General features: G+C 42.6%; 1 protein-coding gene across 1 annotated transcript in view; it reads right to left on the bottom strand.

Moving 5' to 3' along the window:
* LOC134339989 (collagen alpha-1(XXI) chain-like) overlaps positions 1-18,764 on the bottom strand; it is a 258,137-nt gene that overhangs the window by 73,798 nt on the left and 165,575 nt on the right. The window contains exon 16 of the mRNA XM_063036872.1: positions 5,766-5,819. Within this exon, the coding sequence (XP_062892942.1) occupies positions 5,766-5,819 (54 nt within the window). The remainder of the gene's footprint in view (positions 1-5,765; positions 5,820-18,764) is intronic.

Here is an 18,764-nt window from a genome sequence, read left to right as displayed (position 1 = left end):
ATCATCTTTTCACTTACACTCATAATGGACAACTCTCATATAATGGATAACTAAATGTTCTCACAATTATGCTTTCAGAGGGCAGGTCAAAGTGGTAGCCAAGGGCAACACAAAATCTGGGGAAGAAAAGTTGGGTGGGGAAGAAGAAGAAATAAAACACAAAAAAGCGAAATGTAAGCAAGTGAAAGAAACACTCAACAAAAAACAATAAAAATATGAGCACATGCTTCTCCATTTTCCTCTTCTATGGACTTCTTAAAGAGGCCAATGAACCTCTGGAATGCTCTACCAATCCATTTCCTCTATCCAACTTGGAACCAAAGCAAGCTCACATTTCACTACCAGAGTGCTGCACCTAACTGCCTATATGGTTGTCTGCTCTTCTCCAGTTTTTATACACAAATAAGCATGACCTGAATCTGAAAAGACTGTCTCACCTAATGGTGGCTTCAATCCACTGACTTCATACCCACTTCAGCTGGAACTGTATAATGTTGGTGAGGGTTGGAAGAGAATTCAAAGTCACGTGCACAAGTACTGAAAAGTTCTGGCAAAGAAAGATCTCCAGCCATGCCCTACTCCTTCAGTGTCACCAAGAGGACATGGGCACAATCATCATGAGGAAACGTTGGAGATGCATTGGGCACATGATGAGAAGAGAGGCCAACTCCACCATCAAGACAGCACTTCAGTGGACCTCTCAATGGCAGAGGAAATGCAGGAGACCAAAGACAACTTGACGCCATACTGCAGAGGCAGAAATGAGGACCCTGAACCACACCTGGGGCACAATAGAGAAGATGGCCAAGGAATGACAGAGATGGAGGACCCTCATTGCTGCCTTAAGTACAAACCGAGTAACAGGCAGTATCCAACAAGTACTGAAAAACCTGCAGCAGCATCATAGGCACATCGCATAATATAAGCAGCTTTCGCAAGAAAATCAAATTAAAATAGGTTATACACAATTTTTGCAAGAAAGAACACAAATCAAAGAACAAGAAAGTCCATTTTAATTTAAAGTGATCACGGTGATGCTATTAAAGGTAGTAATTACCTTGTCTTTGACTTTGAATTCTCTTCCAACAATGCCCATAACCGAGTGCGTTTCGAAACAAAACAACATGCTCCTTTACATATCCATCAAACACAGAAGACTGTAAAAGTGATGGGTTTAAATTGGTAGGAATACAAATGTAGCAATGAGATTTACAGACAAGAGAAAATCTGCAGATGCTGGAAATCCATGCAACACACACAAAATGCTGGAGGAACTCAGCAGGCCTGGCAGCATATACGGAAAAGAATATAGTCGATGTTTTGGGCCAAGACTCTTCAGCAGGACCATGCTGCTTGTCTTTTATATTTATAGTCCACAGGATTAAACCCTATTCATCTTTCCAGTGCCCAAGTTGTACGTTTTAGATCAACATTAACAAAACTCTGGAAGAACTCAGCAGGTTAGACAGCATCGATGGAAATGAACAAAGTTGACATTTCGGGCTGAGACCCCTCTTCAGGACTGGAAAGGAAGGGGGAAGACACCAGAATAAAAAAAGAGGGAGGAGGTGAAGAAGGCTAGCTAGAAGGTGATTGCTGAAGCCAGGTGGGGAGAAAGGTAAAGGGCTGGAGATGAAGGCAGAGGAGAGTTGGCTATAGGAGAAGGGGATGGAGGATTCCATCCCATTGGGATCTCTTGCTCATCCAAGGAGTCTGAATCTACACACTGGAGGAGAATATTGTATATATACTGTGTATTCTTGAGTTCAACCAATCCCACAAAATAAGCCTGACCTGGTGTTTCATACACAGAGTGATAAATGCCAATTTCAGCATTTTTCAAACTAATGAGGACACGAGAGAAACGTTGTTTATCAACATATAGTGTTAGAGTCATAGAATCATATAGTACAAAATCTGGCCCGTTGGTGCATCATGTACATGTTAGTCTATATCAATGCATTCACCAACAGCTGGCCCATAGACTTCTATGTCTTAGCAATAATCAGCTCTAGGTTATGATAATTCATCATAACATTCACAACAACATCAATTGCTTGAAATTCAGGGAAAGACAGAAAATTAGATGCCAATTCACAAAGCAAGTGAATCATTATGTGGAATATTCAAAACCCCAGAAATTATAATTGTTCAACTGACTCTTTAGGAAAGTTATTTGTTCAGCTAATTCAGTAACCAAAGTCACCAGCTATTTTGAAATTGCTTCCCAGCATGGGATAGTCTACATTATGACAACATTACTGAGCACAGTTGATACCTGGATCACTGTGATACGGTATCAATGGTCTGGTATGACAACTCAAATGTGCAGGAATGCAAGAATCTGCAGACAACAGTACGCTCGACCCAACACACCACAGACATATCTTTCCCCACCACTGGCAGTTTCTACAGGAGCCACTGCTTCAAAATCCAAGGATCCGCACCATCTGGACCATGCCATTTCCTCGCGGCTACCATCAGGGAGGAGACACAGCAGCCTGAAGTCCCACACCACTAATTTCAAGAAAAGCTTCAACCCTTCAGCCAGTCTATTCTGGAACTGAAGCAAAACCATAATCATAAGAGTTTAGCGACACTACAGCCACTCTGACAACTTTCCACTGAAGTGGACTATTTGTTCCAGTTGGGTTCTTTCCTGACAAGAATTGCGTGCCATTTATGCTTTTGCTTTGAATGCTGGTTAAATGATGATATGTGTGCCTGTGATACTACTGCATAGAAGCATGTCATTGCACATATCACTATGTGTCACATGACAATAAACATGACTTTACACCTAGTTCATCACAACATCACTCAATTACTTCCAGGACATTTTGTTTTTGAGAGAATTGTTAATTCCGCCAGAGGCAAAAGTAAAAGATAGCAATTTGTACAGAACCTTAAGTGCATATGGGGAATGTTCTCAACAGGTTCCACACCTCGTAGTCAACCTGTCTGGGATAAGTTTTGCTTACAGTTAGATGGTGGTGAATTTCAAGCAAGCTGCAAGGGAGTTAAGATGTACTGGAGAAATTATGAGCCAGTGAAGCTTACAATAGTGACAGAGAAATTATTGGAACCATTGCTGGGGACAAGATTTACTTGCATTTGGAAAAGCATGAACCTACTAGTTCTGAACAGGGAAGGCCTTGCCTCATAAATTTGCTAGAGTTTTTTGAGGAAGTAATGAAGCTGATTGATGAGGGTAGGACAATGAATGTTATGTGTATGGACATTAGTAAAGCATTTGACAATACCCTTCATTGTAGGTTGGTTCAAAAGATTAAGTCACCTGGAACCCACAGACAGTTGGTAACTTGGATATATAGTAGAAGTGATTTGATCATAGAAGACGTTGGGTCATTGTGGGGGTTTTCTGTCAAACTGGATGTTTGTGACCTGTCGTGCTTTGCAAGGATGGGTGCTGTAACCTCTGTTATGAGTGATCTGATTAAAAATATAGCTGACATGAAAAATAGTGGATTTGTGCTTAGTGAGGAAGGTTGTCAAAGTATTCAGCAGGATATAGGGTATAGGATATAGTTGGAAATTTGGGCAGAGAAATAGCAGATAGAGTTTCATCCAGGCAAGTGTGACGGGATGTATTTTGGGAGGTCAATTGTAAGAGGAAGGTAGACAGTAAATAGCAGAAGCCATAGAAGTACTATGTGCAGTGGAAGATCTGCAAAGAAAAAGAACTTCAGGATGTATATTGTATACATTTTTCTGACATTAAATACACCTACTGAATCTTGGAGTACAAGTCCATAGCCCCTTAAAATGGCAACACAAATGGGCCAAAGTGATGAAATGTAAGAATTCATGTTTCAGCTGTAAAAGCTTTGGTTAGATCATATTTGTATTATTGTGTGCACTTCTGGTTGCCACACTGTAGGAAGGGTTTGGATGGTCTGGAAAGAGTACTTATGGTTCACCAGAAAGTTGCCTGGATTTGAATGTATGAACTAAAAGGAAAGGTTGGTCAAATTTAGATTGTTCTCTCCTGAACATCAGTGGCGACCTGACAGAGGTTAATCAAATTATGACAGGCATAAAGAAGGTAGATGTTCTTTTTCCAGGATGGAAATGTCAAAACTGGAGGACATGGTATTAAAGTGAGAGGGGGGATGTTTAAAGGTGGTGTGCAAAGCAAGTTTCATTACATAGAGAGTGGTAAGCAGCTGGAACACTTTGTTAAGAAAGGAATTGAAGCAGATAGGAGAGTATTTAGACAGACAAGTGAACAGGCAGGGAATAGAGGGACATGGACCACATGGAGGCAGATGGAATTAAGTCAGATCGGCATCGTGACTGGCATAGAAGCATGGGTGGGGAGTGTAGGGGAAACTGGTATTAGACTCAGAAAGAGTTCAATGGATAGAGATTTTATGGCAATTGGGTCAGGTGGAATTGGGAAGGGGTAGAGGTTCTGAACAGTACAGGAGGATATATTCCTCCATTACAAACAGCAGCAAACATATCGTAAAGGGAGCTTTGTTAGAGAGCCATCCAACACAGAAAAACCCCTTGGGCCAACCAAGTCTTTTTGTCAAAGATAATCTGTGGTCCTTTGGAAGACATTCTCACTGTGCCAGTTGGGAGGGAATTCAAGGATTTAGGTCCAACAATGAGGAACTGGTGACACATTTCCAAATCAGGATGGTGGGGGATATAGAGGGAAGACTGCAGATCTGTTGCTTTGTACCAGAAGTCCTCATCCTTTTTTTAAATGATGGAGCAAATGGGTCTGGGAAATTCAACAGCAGTAAGCCTTGTCATATAACCAGGGTGCATTCTGTAGATATTACACACAATAGCCAATGTGCACTGGTGATCAATGAACTTTCAGGGTGATAGATGTGGCACCATTCACATGTACTACAACGTCCCAGGTAGTTATAAGCTTCATGATGAAGTTTAATTCCCATTCAACTATACATGAATACAGCTAAACAAGATAGCATTCCTCTGGGGCCAAGGTACAAAACACAGTACCAACAGCACACAACACATACCACATATAGTTTTAATAGAAGGAAAAACATAGTCACATACAGTCAAGTCCCTATGTAGCATGGGCTATAGATTAATGGTGCACGGGATGTTGTCCTGGTCCAACTTGACCTCCACTGAGTGAACACTGATGGACAAGAGGGGCCAGCCTCTAACCCAGTACAGATTCCACATGCCCACAGAAGCTTCTGCTCTCTCCCACACTGCCTCAGTGTCTCCTCTTCTGGATGACTGCAACAGGTGACACTACGGCATGAGGGCCTGGTACTTATGTAGCTCGTCCACATGAGTTTCAGGTCAATGGTAACTCCAAGGATATTGATGGTGAAGGACTCAGCAATGGCAATGCCACTAACTGTGGTTAGACTCTCCCTCGTGTGCCATTTTCCTGGCATGTTTCTGGCACACTTACATGCCAATTATTAGCTCATGCCTGAATATTGTTGAAAGCAGACATGGGCTGCTTCGTTTGCCAAGGTATGAATGCAATCAAGCTCTGCCAATCGTCAGCAAATCTCCCTACTTCTGACCTGATGTTGCGTCTGCATCCCTGATCAAACTTGGAAGCAATCCTTTGCACTTCTCTCCAGTTATCTAATCATTAGCACGTTATAAACTAAAACATCAAGGAAAAGTCCTGGAGCTGCTCAAAGCAGTGGTAGACACTGTGTCAGTGATCCCTCCCACCAAGGAAGGAAGAGCAAGTAAATAAATCATATTCAGCAGTTGAGAAAGAGTATTCCTACCATCGGTCCATGGCGTCCATCTCCTCCTGGCAAACCCGGGTTACCATGATCCCCCTAGAAGGAAGAAATCTGTTGGTTAGGAAATCGAAATATTCAAGCAGAAGCAACAATAGAATATTATTCTTTATTCATCCATGTTATGTGGATATGACTGGTAATGGCAACATTTAATGTATATCTGAATGTCCTTGAACTTAGAAAGTAGTTAAGAGTCAATTACAGTGATGAATCGGAATTCACATATAGGTCTGACCAAGGGAAGATAGCAGATTCCCTTAACTGAAGAAGATGAGCAAATCTGATTATTTGGATTTTCAATGATTGCTATTACTAGAACCAGCTTTAATTGTAACTCTAGATGAATTTAATTGCACAGATTTAAATTCCCCAGTGACCCTGATTGGACTCAAACTTACATATGTGATCAAAGGACCAGAACTCGGGTGGGTGGTTAAGTAAAATAACCATTGGACAAGTGTGTCATTGTTCCTATTTTTAAACAATGTTGAAGGAATGTACTCAATGAATTCAAACAAGACAGCATTCCAGAACAGCTGTGAAAACCTTCCGAAATGGAACCTAAACTCAAGTATAGACAATGCATCTATTCTTTCCGTGAGCAACTCTCTGATAGGATACTTACTCAGTACAAAACAGGAGTAGCTATTCAGTCCAACAAAACCATGCCAGGTCCAAGCAGAGTAATGCCACCAGTTCCATTTCTTTCTTATTTCCCCATAGCCCCGCAACTTATTTTCTTTCACATGCCTGTCAATTCCACTGATTAATTCTTGCCACTTATTTACACTAAGGGGTCATTTACAGCAGACAATTAACCTATCAGAATGATTTCTGGATGTGACAGGATACCAGAACACCTAAAGGAAACCCACAGTCACTTGCAAACTCCACACAGGAGGTCAGCATCAAACGAGATCGTCTTCAATGTTTTGGTTTTCAATCCCCAGTCACCATGGGAAATTCATATTTTAAACACAGTTGTGCCTATTAAACGTCTATGTTCATGAATATCAGCAGGGCGAAGCAGGAAGAAGGTTTGACCCTAAATTTATAAAATGCATTCAGTGGAGTTGCTAAGGGGATCAGGATAACTAAATATCTGAAGAACTGTTCATACCAGGGATATTATTCAATCCAAGGTTTTAATAAAAATGAATTTTGTTGATTTTATTTTGGAAACAAATTGATGAAAACATCTAGCATTCTTTAGGCCATACAAGTTTGGTTATTTAAATGTTAAATGCTCAATGTTAACACTTTAGTGACATAGAGTGATTCAACACAGAAAACAGACCCTTTGGCCCACTAAGTCTACACTGATTATCAACCACCCATTTATATTAAATGATGAGGGAATACACACCAGTCCTCACAGAAGGATCAGAGTGGAAAGGGTGAATAATTTCAAGTTCCTGGGTGTCAACATCTTTGAGGATCTAGCCTGAGCCCAACATATCAATGCAGCTACAAAGGCGGCATGGCAGCGGCCATATTTCATTAGGAGTTTGAGGAGATTTGGTAAGTTACCAAAGACTCTCGTAAATTTCTACAGATGTACCACGAAGAGCATTCTAACTGGCTGCATCACCATCTGGTATGGGGCGTGGGGAGCACTGCACAGGATCAAAGGCGGCTGCAGAACATTGTGAATTCAGTCAGCTCAGTCATGGGCACTAGCGTCCCCAGCATCCAGGACATTTTCAAGGAGCAATGCCTCAAAAAGGCAGCATCCATCATTAAGGACCTCCATCGCCCAGGACTCGTCGTCATCTCATTTCTACCATCAGGGAGGAGGTAAAGGACCCTGAAGGCACACACTCAACAATTTGTAAACAGCTTCTTCCCCTCTGCCCATCAGATTTCTGAATGGACATTTAACCTATGAACACTAGTTTGCTACTTTTTTTCTTTTTTGTACTACTTACGTAATTTAAGTTTTTTAGATATATATTCTTTTCCTCACCCTTTATGGGTGGTATGTGTATGTGTATTTTTCCCTCAATCTTGGGTCTACTGTCAGAAGCCTGGGAGTTTGAGGGTTCAGTGCAATATCCTTGCTGTTCCTAGTAGTGTGTTCTTCTGGATCAAGATCTCAGATATTGTTCCTGGGATTTGTTGGAACCACTCTCCCAGTCCAGGAATCAGAGCTCCAAGTGCTCCCGTTACCACCAGGATTATTCTGGATTTAACCTTCCACATCCTTCCTATCTCCTCTTTAAAGCCATGGTATTTCTCCAGCTTCTCATATTATTTCTTCCTGATGCTACTATCATTCAGGATTACCACATCTATTACTGTTGCTTTCTTCTGTTCCTTGTCCAGTATTACTATGTCTGGTTGGTTGGCCAGTACCTGCTTATCAGTCTGTATTTGAAAATCCCAACAGGATCTGTGCTCTTTCATTCTCCACTACCTTGGGTGTTTCCCATTTGACCTTGAGAGTATCCAATCTATACTTAAAACAGATGATCCTGTACACAACTCCTACAACTTGGTTGTTGTGCTGTCCAGTGAATGCTGTCCCTGCCTGCATTACATCCTGCTACTACGTGCTGGATGGTTTCAGTGGGTTTCTTGCACAGTCTTTATCTTGGGTCTTGTCTGGTGTGATTGATCCCTGCTTCTGTTGCTTCCATTTCCACGTCCTCTGCCTGCTGTCTGAGGGATTCTCCTGGCAGGCCGTCCTTAGGGGCTGTCACGCTGACATACTCATGGCTGATTTGCATTTCTTCCAGGTCTCTGGCCTTGACACTTCCAAGTCCTCATCGTCCTTTACTCCAGCGGGTGTACAATCGCTCGACGATGGACTTCAGGTGGAATCCTCTATCTACTGTTGACAGTATCTGGGTCTTGATGTCAGCAGCTTCTAGTTCATTCCTTGGCCAGTACACTATTGTGGCTGGGTATCTGAAGACAGGTAGGGCAAATGCATTGATGGCTCTGATCTTGTTCTCCCCATTCAGCTGGCTTTTTAGGACCTGAACACGTGGAACTCTGCAGATGATGGAAATTCAAGCAACACACATCAAAGTTGCTGGTGAATACAGCAGGCCAGGCAGCATCTCTAAGAAGAGTTAAAACATACTCAGGTGTGACCTTAACTAAAGCTTAAGGAGTAACTTAACACCTTACATCTGAGTTAATAATATATTCATGTTATAACCAGTAACAAAAGGATGTTTGAAATCTTCCTAGAGATGCTGCCTGGCTTGCTGCTTTTTAGGACCTGTCTCACTTTTTGAAGTGTGAGTGAGTGTGAGTGTGTATATGCTGGTGATATTAAACCTGATTCTGATACTAATCCCATTGTATTCTTAAATTCCCACCAACTCCTCCCAGATTCTACCACTTGTTGGGGACAATTTACAGAGACCAATTAATCCAACAAACTGCAGGTCTTTGAATGTGGGAGGAAACTGGAAGACTCAGGGGAAACCTGCTTCTAACAGAATAACGTGCAAATTTCACAAAGACGGTACTGGAAATCAAAATCGAGGCCAGGTCTCTAGCATTGTGCTGCTGGTATTGCATAACGTGGATGAAGAGTCCAAATCTCGCAGGATAGCACAGTGCTGCTACTTACACAACTCCAGAGACTGGGACTCAATCCTGACTTCAGATGCAGCATGCATGGAATTTCAACGTTCTGCTGATGACCCCGTGGCTTCCTCATGGGTCCTCTGGTTTCCACCTACATCTCCAGAATGAGCTGGCAGTTAGTTTCGCGACTGTAACTTAACACTTAGTGTATGTTCAAATGAAGGTGACTTACTTGGTTAATGGATTACTCCATTTAACATTTGAGCTCTGGAACTATGAAACTAATTCATTCCCTGCTGTCTAACAGGACCAATCCTACAAATGTATAACTACAAAAGGGAACTGATCATTAATTTTCCATAAAACCTAACACAATTTTGTCAAGAAGGGAGTAAATACATTGATATTTCTAATGTATCCAATAACTGCACACAAAAGCTGTTCTCAAACATCCTTTTGCTACTGGTTATAACATGAATATGTTATTAACTCAGATGTAAGGTGTTAAGTTACTCCTTAGCTTTAGTTAAGGTCACACCTGAGTATGTTTTAACTCTTCTTGATAGAATTAAGAACATTGTTCATTTGCCAAGATCAATATTTTGCAGTAGAAATCCACATATTTTAGTGCTGCAAGCCCAATACTATTTTACAGTGTGCACTCCACAAAGAATTCTTAGTCTCTGCATTTCAGGTTTAGAATCAGATCATCACACACATCTGGTTCACATTCACCTCAAAGCAGTCTAAATTAAATCAAACGTGTCTTTTCAGAAATATTATTCCATCATTTCCTGGCTGTCTATCCCTTTCTACTGCTTCTGACAACCTACAACCTGTTGACTAGGGAGCGGCTCTTCTCTCACATCATGGCCCAGAAGAGATCCTCAGTTTTGGCATTGGCATGGAGGTGCCACTAACAGAGCTGCTACCTCATGACTCCAGTGACCACGTTCAGTGTCAACCCCAGGGCAGTCTGTGTGCAGTCTCCCTGTGACCATGTGGGCGTTTGCTCAGGGTGCTTTTGCTTGTCTCCCACATCTCAGGTTCAATCTCAGGTATAACTGGGTGCTGTAAATTGCCTCAAATATGCAGATGACAGGCAGAATCTGGGGGAAACTGATGGGCAAGCAGAGAGAAGACAACTTGATTAGCAAAGAATTAGTCAGGTGCACAATGAGGGGCAAAGAATCAGTGGATGGAGGGATATGTTTTTGTGCTCCATGAGGAAGTTCCAAGGTTTATCTAGCCCCTATGCAACACTTAAACATGCAAAGTAACATCTGGGCGTTTCAGCTCTTCAATGTGTCTGGTTGCTCAGTCTACAACATCACAAATGCTGTGTGCCAGCAGGCAGGAGTAAAAGAGAAGTTCTTACAAAGGCCATCACTAAGAAATGAAGTTGTTGGATAAGGTAGAACTAGATTTCCACATCAAAGGACAAAGACGGATCAAAACTCATGAATTTAAATTTTTGTTCTGAAATCTCAATCTCCCACAAAGTGAGACGTGTGCTTGTATGGTGGATGTTTCCATAATCCAGTACTTGAATTGCGGCAAAGTAGCAGCTAACCTCGAAAAACTTGCCTCAACGAAAATCTGGTGATATCTGTGGCAAAGAGGAAGAGAGGAGTAGGTCAGCTAGTTTGTAGGGAGCAATTCTGAACTAGTGGGGAGCAGTTCTGCCATGCACAAACAGTCTGCGAACAGTGTGGGCCACATGTGGATAGTTGACAATCACAGGTGCAGCATTTAGGCGTATATTGCATGTCCTTAGACACTACACTGCTGTTTTGGAAAACTCCACGCAGTAGCAGTGCAGACATATAAAGGACCAAGAATGAAGCTTTATAATCTGTACGTTAAGTTCAAGTTTATTGTCATTCAACTGTACACTATACCACTGGACCAAGGTGGACAACACAGTACACATAACTCACACATGTAATAGTAATATTACCACAAGTAAATTAACAGACAATAAAGTGCATATATGATACAAGTTAAAGTCAATGAACATTTAAAAAAATAGAAATTAGATTGTGTAATGCTATGTGATTCAGCCATAAGACACAGGAGTAGAATTAGGCCATCTAGCCCATCGAGTCTGCTCTGCTATTCCATCATGGCTGATCTCAGATCCCACTCAACCCCCTATACCTGCCTTATCATCATATCCTTTGATGCCCTGACCGAACAGGAGACAATCAACTTCCGCCTTAAATATACGCACAGGACTTGGCCTTCACCGCAGTCTGTGGCAGAGCATTCCACAGATTCACCACACCCCGGCTAAAAAAAAAATCATCATTACCTCTGTTCTAAGGGTCGCCCTTCAATTTTGAGGCTATGCCCTATAGTTCTGGATACCCCAACCACAGGAAACATCCTCTCCACATCCACCCTATCTAGTCCTTTCAACATTCAGCAGGTTTCAATGAGATCCCCCCGCATTCTTCTAATTTCCAGTGAGTACATTCCCAAAGCTGCCAAACATTCCTCATATGTTAATTCCCAGGCTATACAGCAAAAGAAGTTCAAAGCACATTTATTATCAAAGTATGTATACAGTATAAAACCTTGGCATTTTTCCTTCAAGCAGCCACAAAACAAAAAACCACAAAATAGCCCATTTAATGAAAAACCCCACACAACAAGAATATCAAACTCCCAATGTATGGAAAAAAGGAACAAATCACACAAACTATAAAAAGTAAACCTATAACATTAACCAAGGAATAAACTTTTCTTGGGCTTCCAACTGGGTACAGGTATCAATCTTATCTGATGTTTCAATGACAAACTCTGCCATCTTCATCAGGGATGATGCCTGGGCATGTCTAGACTGGCTGTACTTAAGGCTGATTTATACTTGTGCGTATGGGCTATGCCGTAGGCCTGATTTATACTTTTGTGTAGCCCTACGCCATAGCGAGCATGCATAGTTGTGTCTGTGTCGCTCTGCAATTTACCGCCAAAACGCTAGTTGGCAGTGGGGTTTCTATGCCACTGTGTTGAGTTTCTTCGTGACAGACATGGACGAGGAAATGCACTTCAAATATTTTCTGATGTCGGCAGGTAGATTTGACGATTTGGTTCATCGTCTCCAACCATTTATTTCGCATCAATGTACAGACATGGCGGAGAAAAGCAACGGGAAATGCGTATCAGGAAATGCGATGCTACCAAGCAGACCAGTCCTAGTTGTTGCAGTCTGTGTTGCCACGACGCACAAGTTATATTTTTGGGGAGGTGCACGTCACCCTACGGCATAGGGTCTGCAATACTTACGGCGTACATTTGACGCACAAGTATAAATCATCGTCTGTCCCTCCTGATTGGTTAGTCCTCATCCAATCAGGTTTCCGCTATCCTCATAAAAGTTGCTGGTGAATGCAGCAGGCCAGGCAGCATCTCTAGGAAGAGGCACAGACGACGTTTCGGGCCGAGACCCTTCGTCAGGACTTAGTCAGACCCTTCGTCAGATGCTGCCTGGCCTGCTGCATTCATCAGCAACTTTTATGTGTGTTGCTTGAAATTCCAGCATCTGCAGATTTCCTCGTGTTCCACTATCCTATCTTGTTTCCGATCGAATTCCAGTTCTTACGTCATCTTTGTTAAAATTCTTTCCCTCTAGTTTTATTTCAATGGTTTCCTTAACTAGGTGGTCTCAAAAGCCATTGGCCACAGCAGTTTCGTAAAGAGAGCTCAAATCACAGCTTAGAAGAGTCAAAGATGACGTGGGACTCGGGACTGCTGGTGTTTACAGGATTCCTTGTGAAGGAGGAGCGGTGTACATCAGCCAGACAGGACGCACAGTGGAAACCCACATCAAGGAGCACAGGAGATGTATCTGTTTGGGTTACCTGGAGAAACTGGCGGTAGCAGATCACTGCATTTGCAATAGCCATAGGATTAACTTCGATGGCACAAACCTACTGCGCCGCACAAGACTGTAAATATCACTGACATACAGCTATTGTACAGATTGGAGCATCCCTTTTCTGCTAAAAGCAAATTACTTCATTTCCAAATGCCCCACTTTAAAGCAGTGACCTACAGAGTTGATTGAGTGCCCTAGGCTTTGTGCTGTCTGGCTTTCTTGCCTACAACTCACCTCCTACAGTTTGTCCTGGTTGGCTGTTGTGACAGCTGCCTTCCTTTCAGCTTGCCGGTGAATTAAAGACTCCTCCGCAGATTCCAGTCACAAAGCCAGCACTGCCTGTCAACACCCTCCTTCAGTCAGGGCACTCCAGGAGTTTTCTTAAAGCGGGATGCTCCACCCTGCATTTATTCATGACCCCCCAGTTATACTGTTCTTCAAACTTTTCCCGATATGTTGACAATCCCAGTATATAAAATCCAGATATTAACAGAAGGAAACTATCACTTCAGGCATTTCAATCCATACCCCCAGCTTCCATTTTAGAAACGCTTAATTTCGCTAATCAGCTGATGGGGAAGAAACATCTGTTTTACAGATCTTGTTTCATCCTTTGAAGAACAGAAATCGTACTCAGTGAACAGCTCAACCAACAGTGACGGTGAGTGTGTCATACCGTGATTCCGGAAGCTGCTGGAACTAAGTTTCTCCTTTTGGGCATTCCCACCCGCATGCACACAGAGTGTGTAACAGTTGGCACGTTGAATGACAGCAGGTTAATGTGATCCTAAAGGCCATTTTAAGATACCCAAGGGGAGCTGCTGGTTGGTTACATTACATCAACTACAGCATTGTTGGAGTACTCCATAATACAGAACCCAAAAAACTGAAATTCAAAATCCCTACTCTCCAAGAGAACATCCGACTTTGCAAATCTGTTGGGTTAACTTCAGCAAAGCAGTCTAGGTTATTGATGCAAAGAGACAGGAGGCTGCTGATTCTGGAATCTGGAGCAACAAACAAGATGCTCGAGGAACTCAGCAGGCTAGGCTGCATTTGTGGAGGGAAAAGGACAGTGTTAAGACCCTTCATCTGGACTGGTACATTGATACATTGGTAAATGTAGCCATGCAAATGGACAAATAGTCCACTTGTTCATATTGTTGGCTCCACACGATTATCGCTTATGATCTGCCTAAATAATAGTGGATAATTGCTACTTCTAATTACAATGTAATTTTCTGTTATTTCCCCACATCCTCCTTTATTCATTACTTTGAGATCTACATCATAGGTGACAAACAACAAGCTGTTAGAAGTGATCCCACAGTTAATAAATCCAAATAAACATAAAGTCAGGAGCTCTGAGTTTCCAGTAGCTCTCCCAAGAACCTTCTGTGATTTTGGCTAGACCTTCAAAATCCTAAACATATTCGCAGCTAAGAAAAAGAGATAGTTTAGATGACATTCCATCACGGATATTTCAAATGACAGCTTATGACACTGCCTTCTGTTTTCCACAGGATACTCATCTAGAATGAAAGCTCATGTCAGTTTGAAGGTCAATTTTTTCTACTGAAGGAGTATCAAGCAGATTCTTAAGTTATCCTTCCCAAACCACAATATTAAAAAATTTGATTTGACAGCTCGTTCTGCATTGCAAGGTAGTCATAGTTAATCACTGGCAATTTATTATAGCCTACTGACAGATAGAGTGTTTGCAATGTTTATAAGTCAGCATTCTGCCCTGCAAAATAAAAATCCTAGAACTCACGAGGCATGCTTTTTCTTTTCCAAAATTTAAAAGTGTTTTATCAGTATGGTATGCAATGCTTGCTAATATGATAGTCTGATTTTTCTGAAGCCGTTTTTGTTTAAAAATTGAGTATTACACTCAATTGCACTACTGTTCCATAAAACCCTACCCACACATTCTAACTAAGCAATGCCCCATGATTCAAAACCTCCATGAAATTGAAAAATTAGCAGCTCTTAAAGAGTTCTTGCCCAATGAACATAGGAACAAGCAAAGGCTAGTTAAGCCATTCAAACAGATCATTGCTGCTCTGTCATCATCATGGCTCTGTCTGTCTGAGTAGACCACGGATGGGCCCATTCCGTGGCGCAGACCTGGACAATGAATATGGAGATCCTGGGCTGCCCAGACATCAAGATCCGCCTCACGGATGTAGTCCAAAGGAATGCAAAGCAGTACATTTGGCATCAGCTTGGCTGCAGGAGCTGCCGGGAGGTGACGTGATACGTCATCCAACTACCTCTGGATTTGTGTAGGGTTTACTCCTTAGCCTTCTCTTCCCCCAAAGATACCCACAAGGCAGTGGGGTCTGTAACCCTGGATAGGGGCCCATACCGGGTATTGTCAGCCGGAGCCAGCTGAGCCCGGGACTTGTGTAAGGCAGGGTCGTCACGCCCTGAAGTAGTGACATATGGAGCCACTACCCGCTACCTTACGCTGCTCTGTATCTCAGCATATATATCTGCCTGGTAACACAAGCTGCAACAATCTATTAGTTTCAGTCTTCTTAGAAGTTTGGCTGACAGCACACATGCCCATTTTTTGTGGGGGAGGATGTGGGAAAGAAAAGGGTGGGGAAGGGCAGACAGAGCATATGAGGAAGAGATCTACTTTAGAACATACACTTCGTGGCCGCTTTATTAGGTACGCCTGTATGCCCACTCACTAATGCAAATTTCTAATCAGTCAATCCTGTGGAAGCAACTCAATGCATAAAAGCATGCAGACATATTCAAGAGGTTCAGTTGTTGTTCAGCCCAAACAACAGAATGGAGAAGAAACGTGACTTAGGTGACTTTGACTATGAAATGACTGTTAGTGCTAGACGTGGTGGTTTGAGTATCTCATAAACTGGAATTCTCATGTAGAGTTTGCAGAGTTCACAGCGTGCAAGACAAAAAACATCTAGTGAGTGGCAGCTCTATGGGTAAAAATGCCCTGTTAATGAGAGAGGTCAGAGGAGAATTGCCAGATTGGTTCAAATTTGGGAACAGCTTCTTTCCAACTGTGATAAGACTGCTGAACGGATCCTGACCCGGATCTGGGCCGTACCCTCCAAATATCCGGACCTGCCTCTCGGTTTTTTTGCACTACCTTACTTTGCCTTTTCTATTTTCTATTTATGACTTATAATTTAATTTTTTTATTATATTTTCTATCGATTTGTACTCCAGGAAGCGCGAAGCGCAGAATCAAATATCGCTGTGATGATTGTACGCTCTAGTTTGGCGACATCAAAGTAATAATAATAAAATTGAAAGGAAGGTTACAGCAGTTCAAATTGACAGGAAGATGACAGTAGTTCAAATAACCATGTGTTACAACAGTGGTGTTCAAAAGTACATATCTGAACACATAACACATTGAACCTTGAAGTGAACGAGCTACAGCAGTTGAACACCATGAATACACTAAGCAAGGAAAAACAGCGTCAACTGTACCAGTGACACCTCCCTCCCTGATACTCTAAGCAACTTTGATGCGCACATGCAACATATCGCCAACCATAAAAGCTAACGCCGCTCTTCCAGGTGAGCAGCCACTGACTGTAACAACAGCAGCAGCAGACAAGAGAAGGACTCTGCAGAGAATCGACCCCTATAAGGCGGCCCTTCCAGATAGTATCCCAGGTCAAGTGCTCAGGCACACCAGCTCACTGTCATCTTCAAAGGCATTTCCAGCTCTTCACTTATCCAGGCAGCTGGCTCCACATGCTTCAAATCAGTCACCATTATCCCTGTACCAAAGGACTCTGCGCCTTCAGAACTAAATGACCACCGCCCAGTGGAAATGACACCAATCATCATGAAGGGCTCTGAACAGCTGATAATGGCACATATCAAAAACTCCATTCCTGTCACGTTGGACACTCACCAATATGCTTACCAATAAAGCCACTCCATGTCATGCACCTGGCCCTGTCACACTTATGTCAACATTCAACACTATTGTCCCACAGACCTTGGTGAGAAAACTCCTATTGCTTTGATTAAATATACCCCTGTGCAACTGGGTGTTAGACTTCCTAATGAACATATCTCACAGTCAGGATGCACAACCATTCCTCCTGCTCCATCATCCTCAACACAGGTGCCTCCCCGCCCTCCCAGGGCCGTGTGCTAAGCCACTGCTGTACATTTTGCTCATACATGACTGCACGGCCAAACTCCAAGCAATCTCACCGTCAAATTTGCCAATGACACAACAGTGGTGCCACACAATCACCAACAACGAAGAGAAGGCCTACAGAGAAAGGAGGTGGAAAAACTTGAGGCCTGGTGCCAGGCACTCAACCTCTTCCTTAATGTCAACAAGGCAAAGGAGATGGTTATCAACTTCAGGGGAATTTGCTACTTACATCAGTGGCACAGAGTGGAAACTGCAGGCAGATTCAAACTCCTGGGAGTGCACATCTCACACGTCTCATGGTCCCACAGTGAATCCTGCACAAGCAAGAAAGCTCACCAAAGCTTCCACTTTCTGAGGATACTGAAGAGATTGGGCTTTGCACATCCACACTCACATCACTTTTCAGAGGCGCAGTAGAGAGCATCCTGACAAGCGGTATCTCTGCTTGGTACGGAAACTGCACTGCGGCAGACAAGAAGGTTCTATAATGGGTGTTAACACTTCACTGGCACCAGCCTATCCACCACCAACGACATATTATATACAGAACTGTGCCGGAAAAGAGCCAGCAACATCATGAAGGATTCCACACATCCTGCTCATGGGCTATTTGTCTCACTCCCATCAGGCAGGAGGCTACATAGTATCCATGCTAGGACAATCAGACTCAAAGTTACTTTCCAAAGCAGTAAGGCTGATCAACACCTCCACCCACTAGCTCCCACCACTATTTTATTATCTCCTGTCTGTCATCTTATTTACAGCCTAACATAACTTTATGGACATACAATCTGTGTATATAAGCTATATTATGTATGTAGTGTTCTCATGCAGTGTGTAGAAACTCTGACTAAACACCAAGTTAAACCGGAGCCAATGAAGACAGAGTCATAGTAAGGTTAACCATTTACTGTTCACTCTTCCACATGAACATCATATGGTGAAAACTGTTGATAAAAAAATACAAATATATACAGCGTCTGTTTCATTCTGGAGACCACGCGCGCTCTCTTCTTTTAGCGAGTGTCTCCAGCCACCCCAAGTAGGGAGCGAGGGGTCGCATCAAACCGCCACCAAGCCCGCGCCCACCCCGCATTTGAAATTGAAAAGCCGACACGTGCGCCACCAGAACCGCCGCTTCCTTAACAGAAACCGCATTAATATTTTTACTTCAAATACTTCCGTAGGAACTTACAGCGTTGCTTCTATAATGTTTCTTTGTGGGTAGAACGGAGCTCTTCACGATCATGCTGCACGCATGGCACCCACCTTTATCCCTTCCCGAATCAGAGGTTACACATAAGACATGGCAAACCGGAGGTGACGTCAACCTTTAACTTTAACTAGAAAATAGTTACAAACAAATCATTTAAAGCGTAGACCCAACAAA

The sequence above is a fragment of the Mobula hypostoma genome, chromosome 1 (genome assembly GCF_963921235.1).
Source record: "Mobula hypostoma chromosome 1, sMobHyp1.1, whole genome shotgun sequence".
Lineage (NCBI taxonomy): Eukaryota > Metazoa > Chordata > Chondrichthyes > Myliobatiformes > Myliobatidae > Mobula > Mobula hypostoma.
The sequence above is the reverse complement of the archived record's forward strand: the minus strand, read 5'-3'. Positions and strand labels throughout refer to the sequence as shown.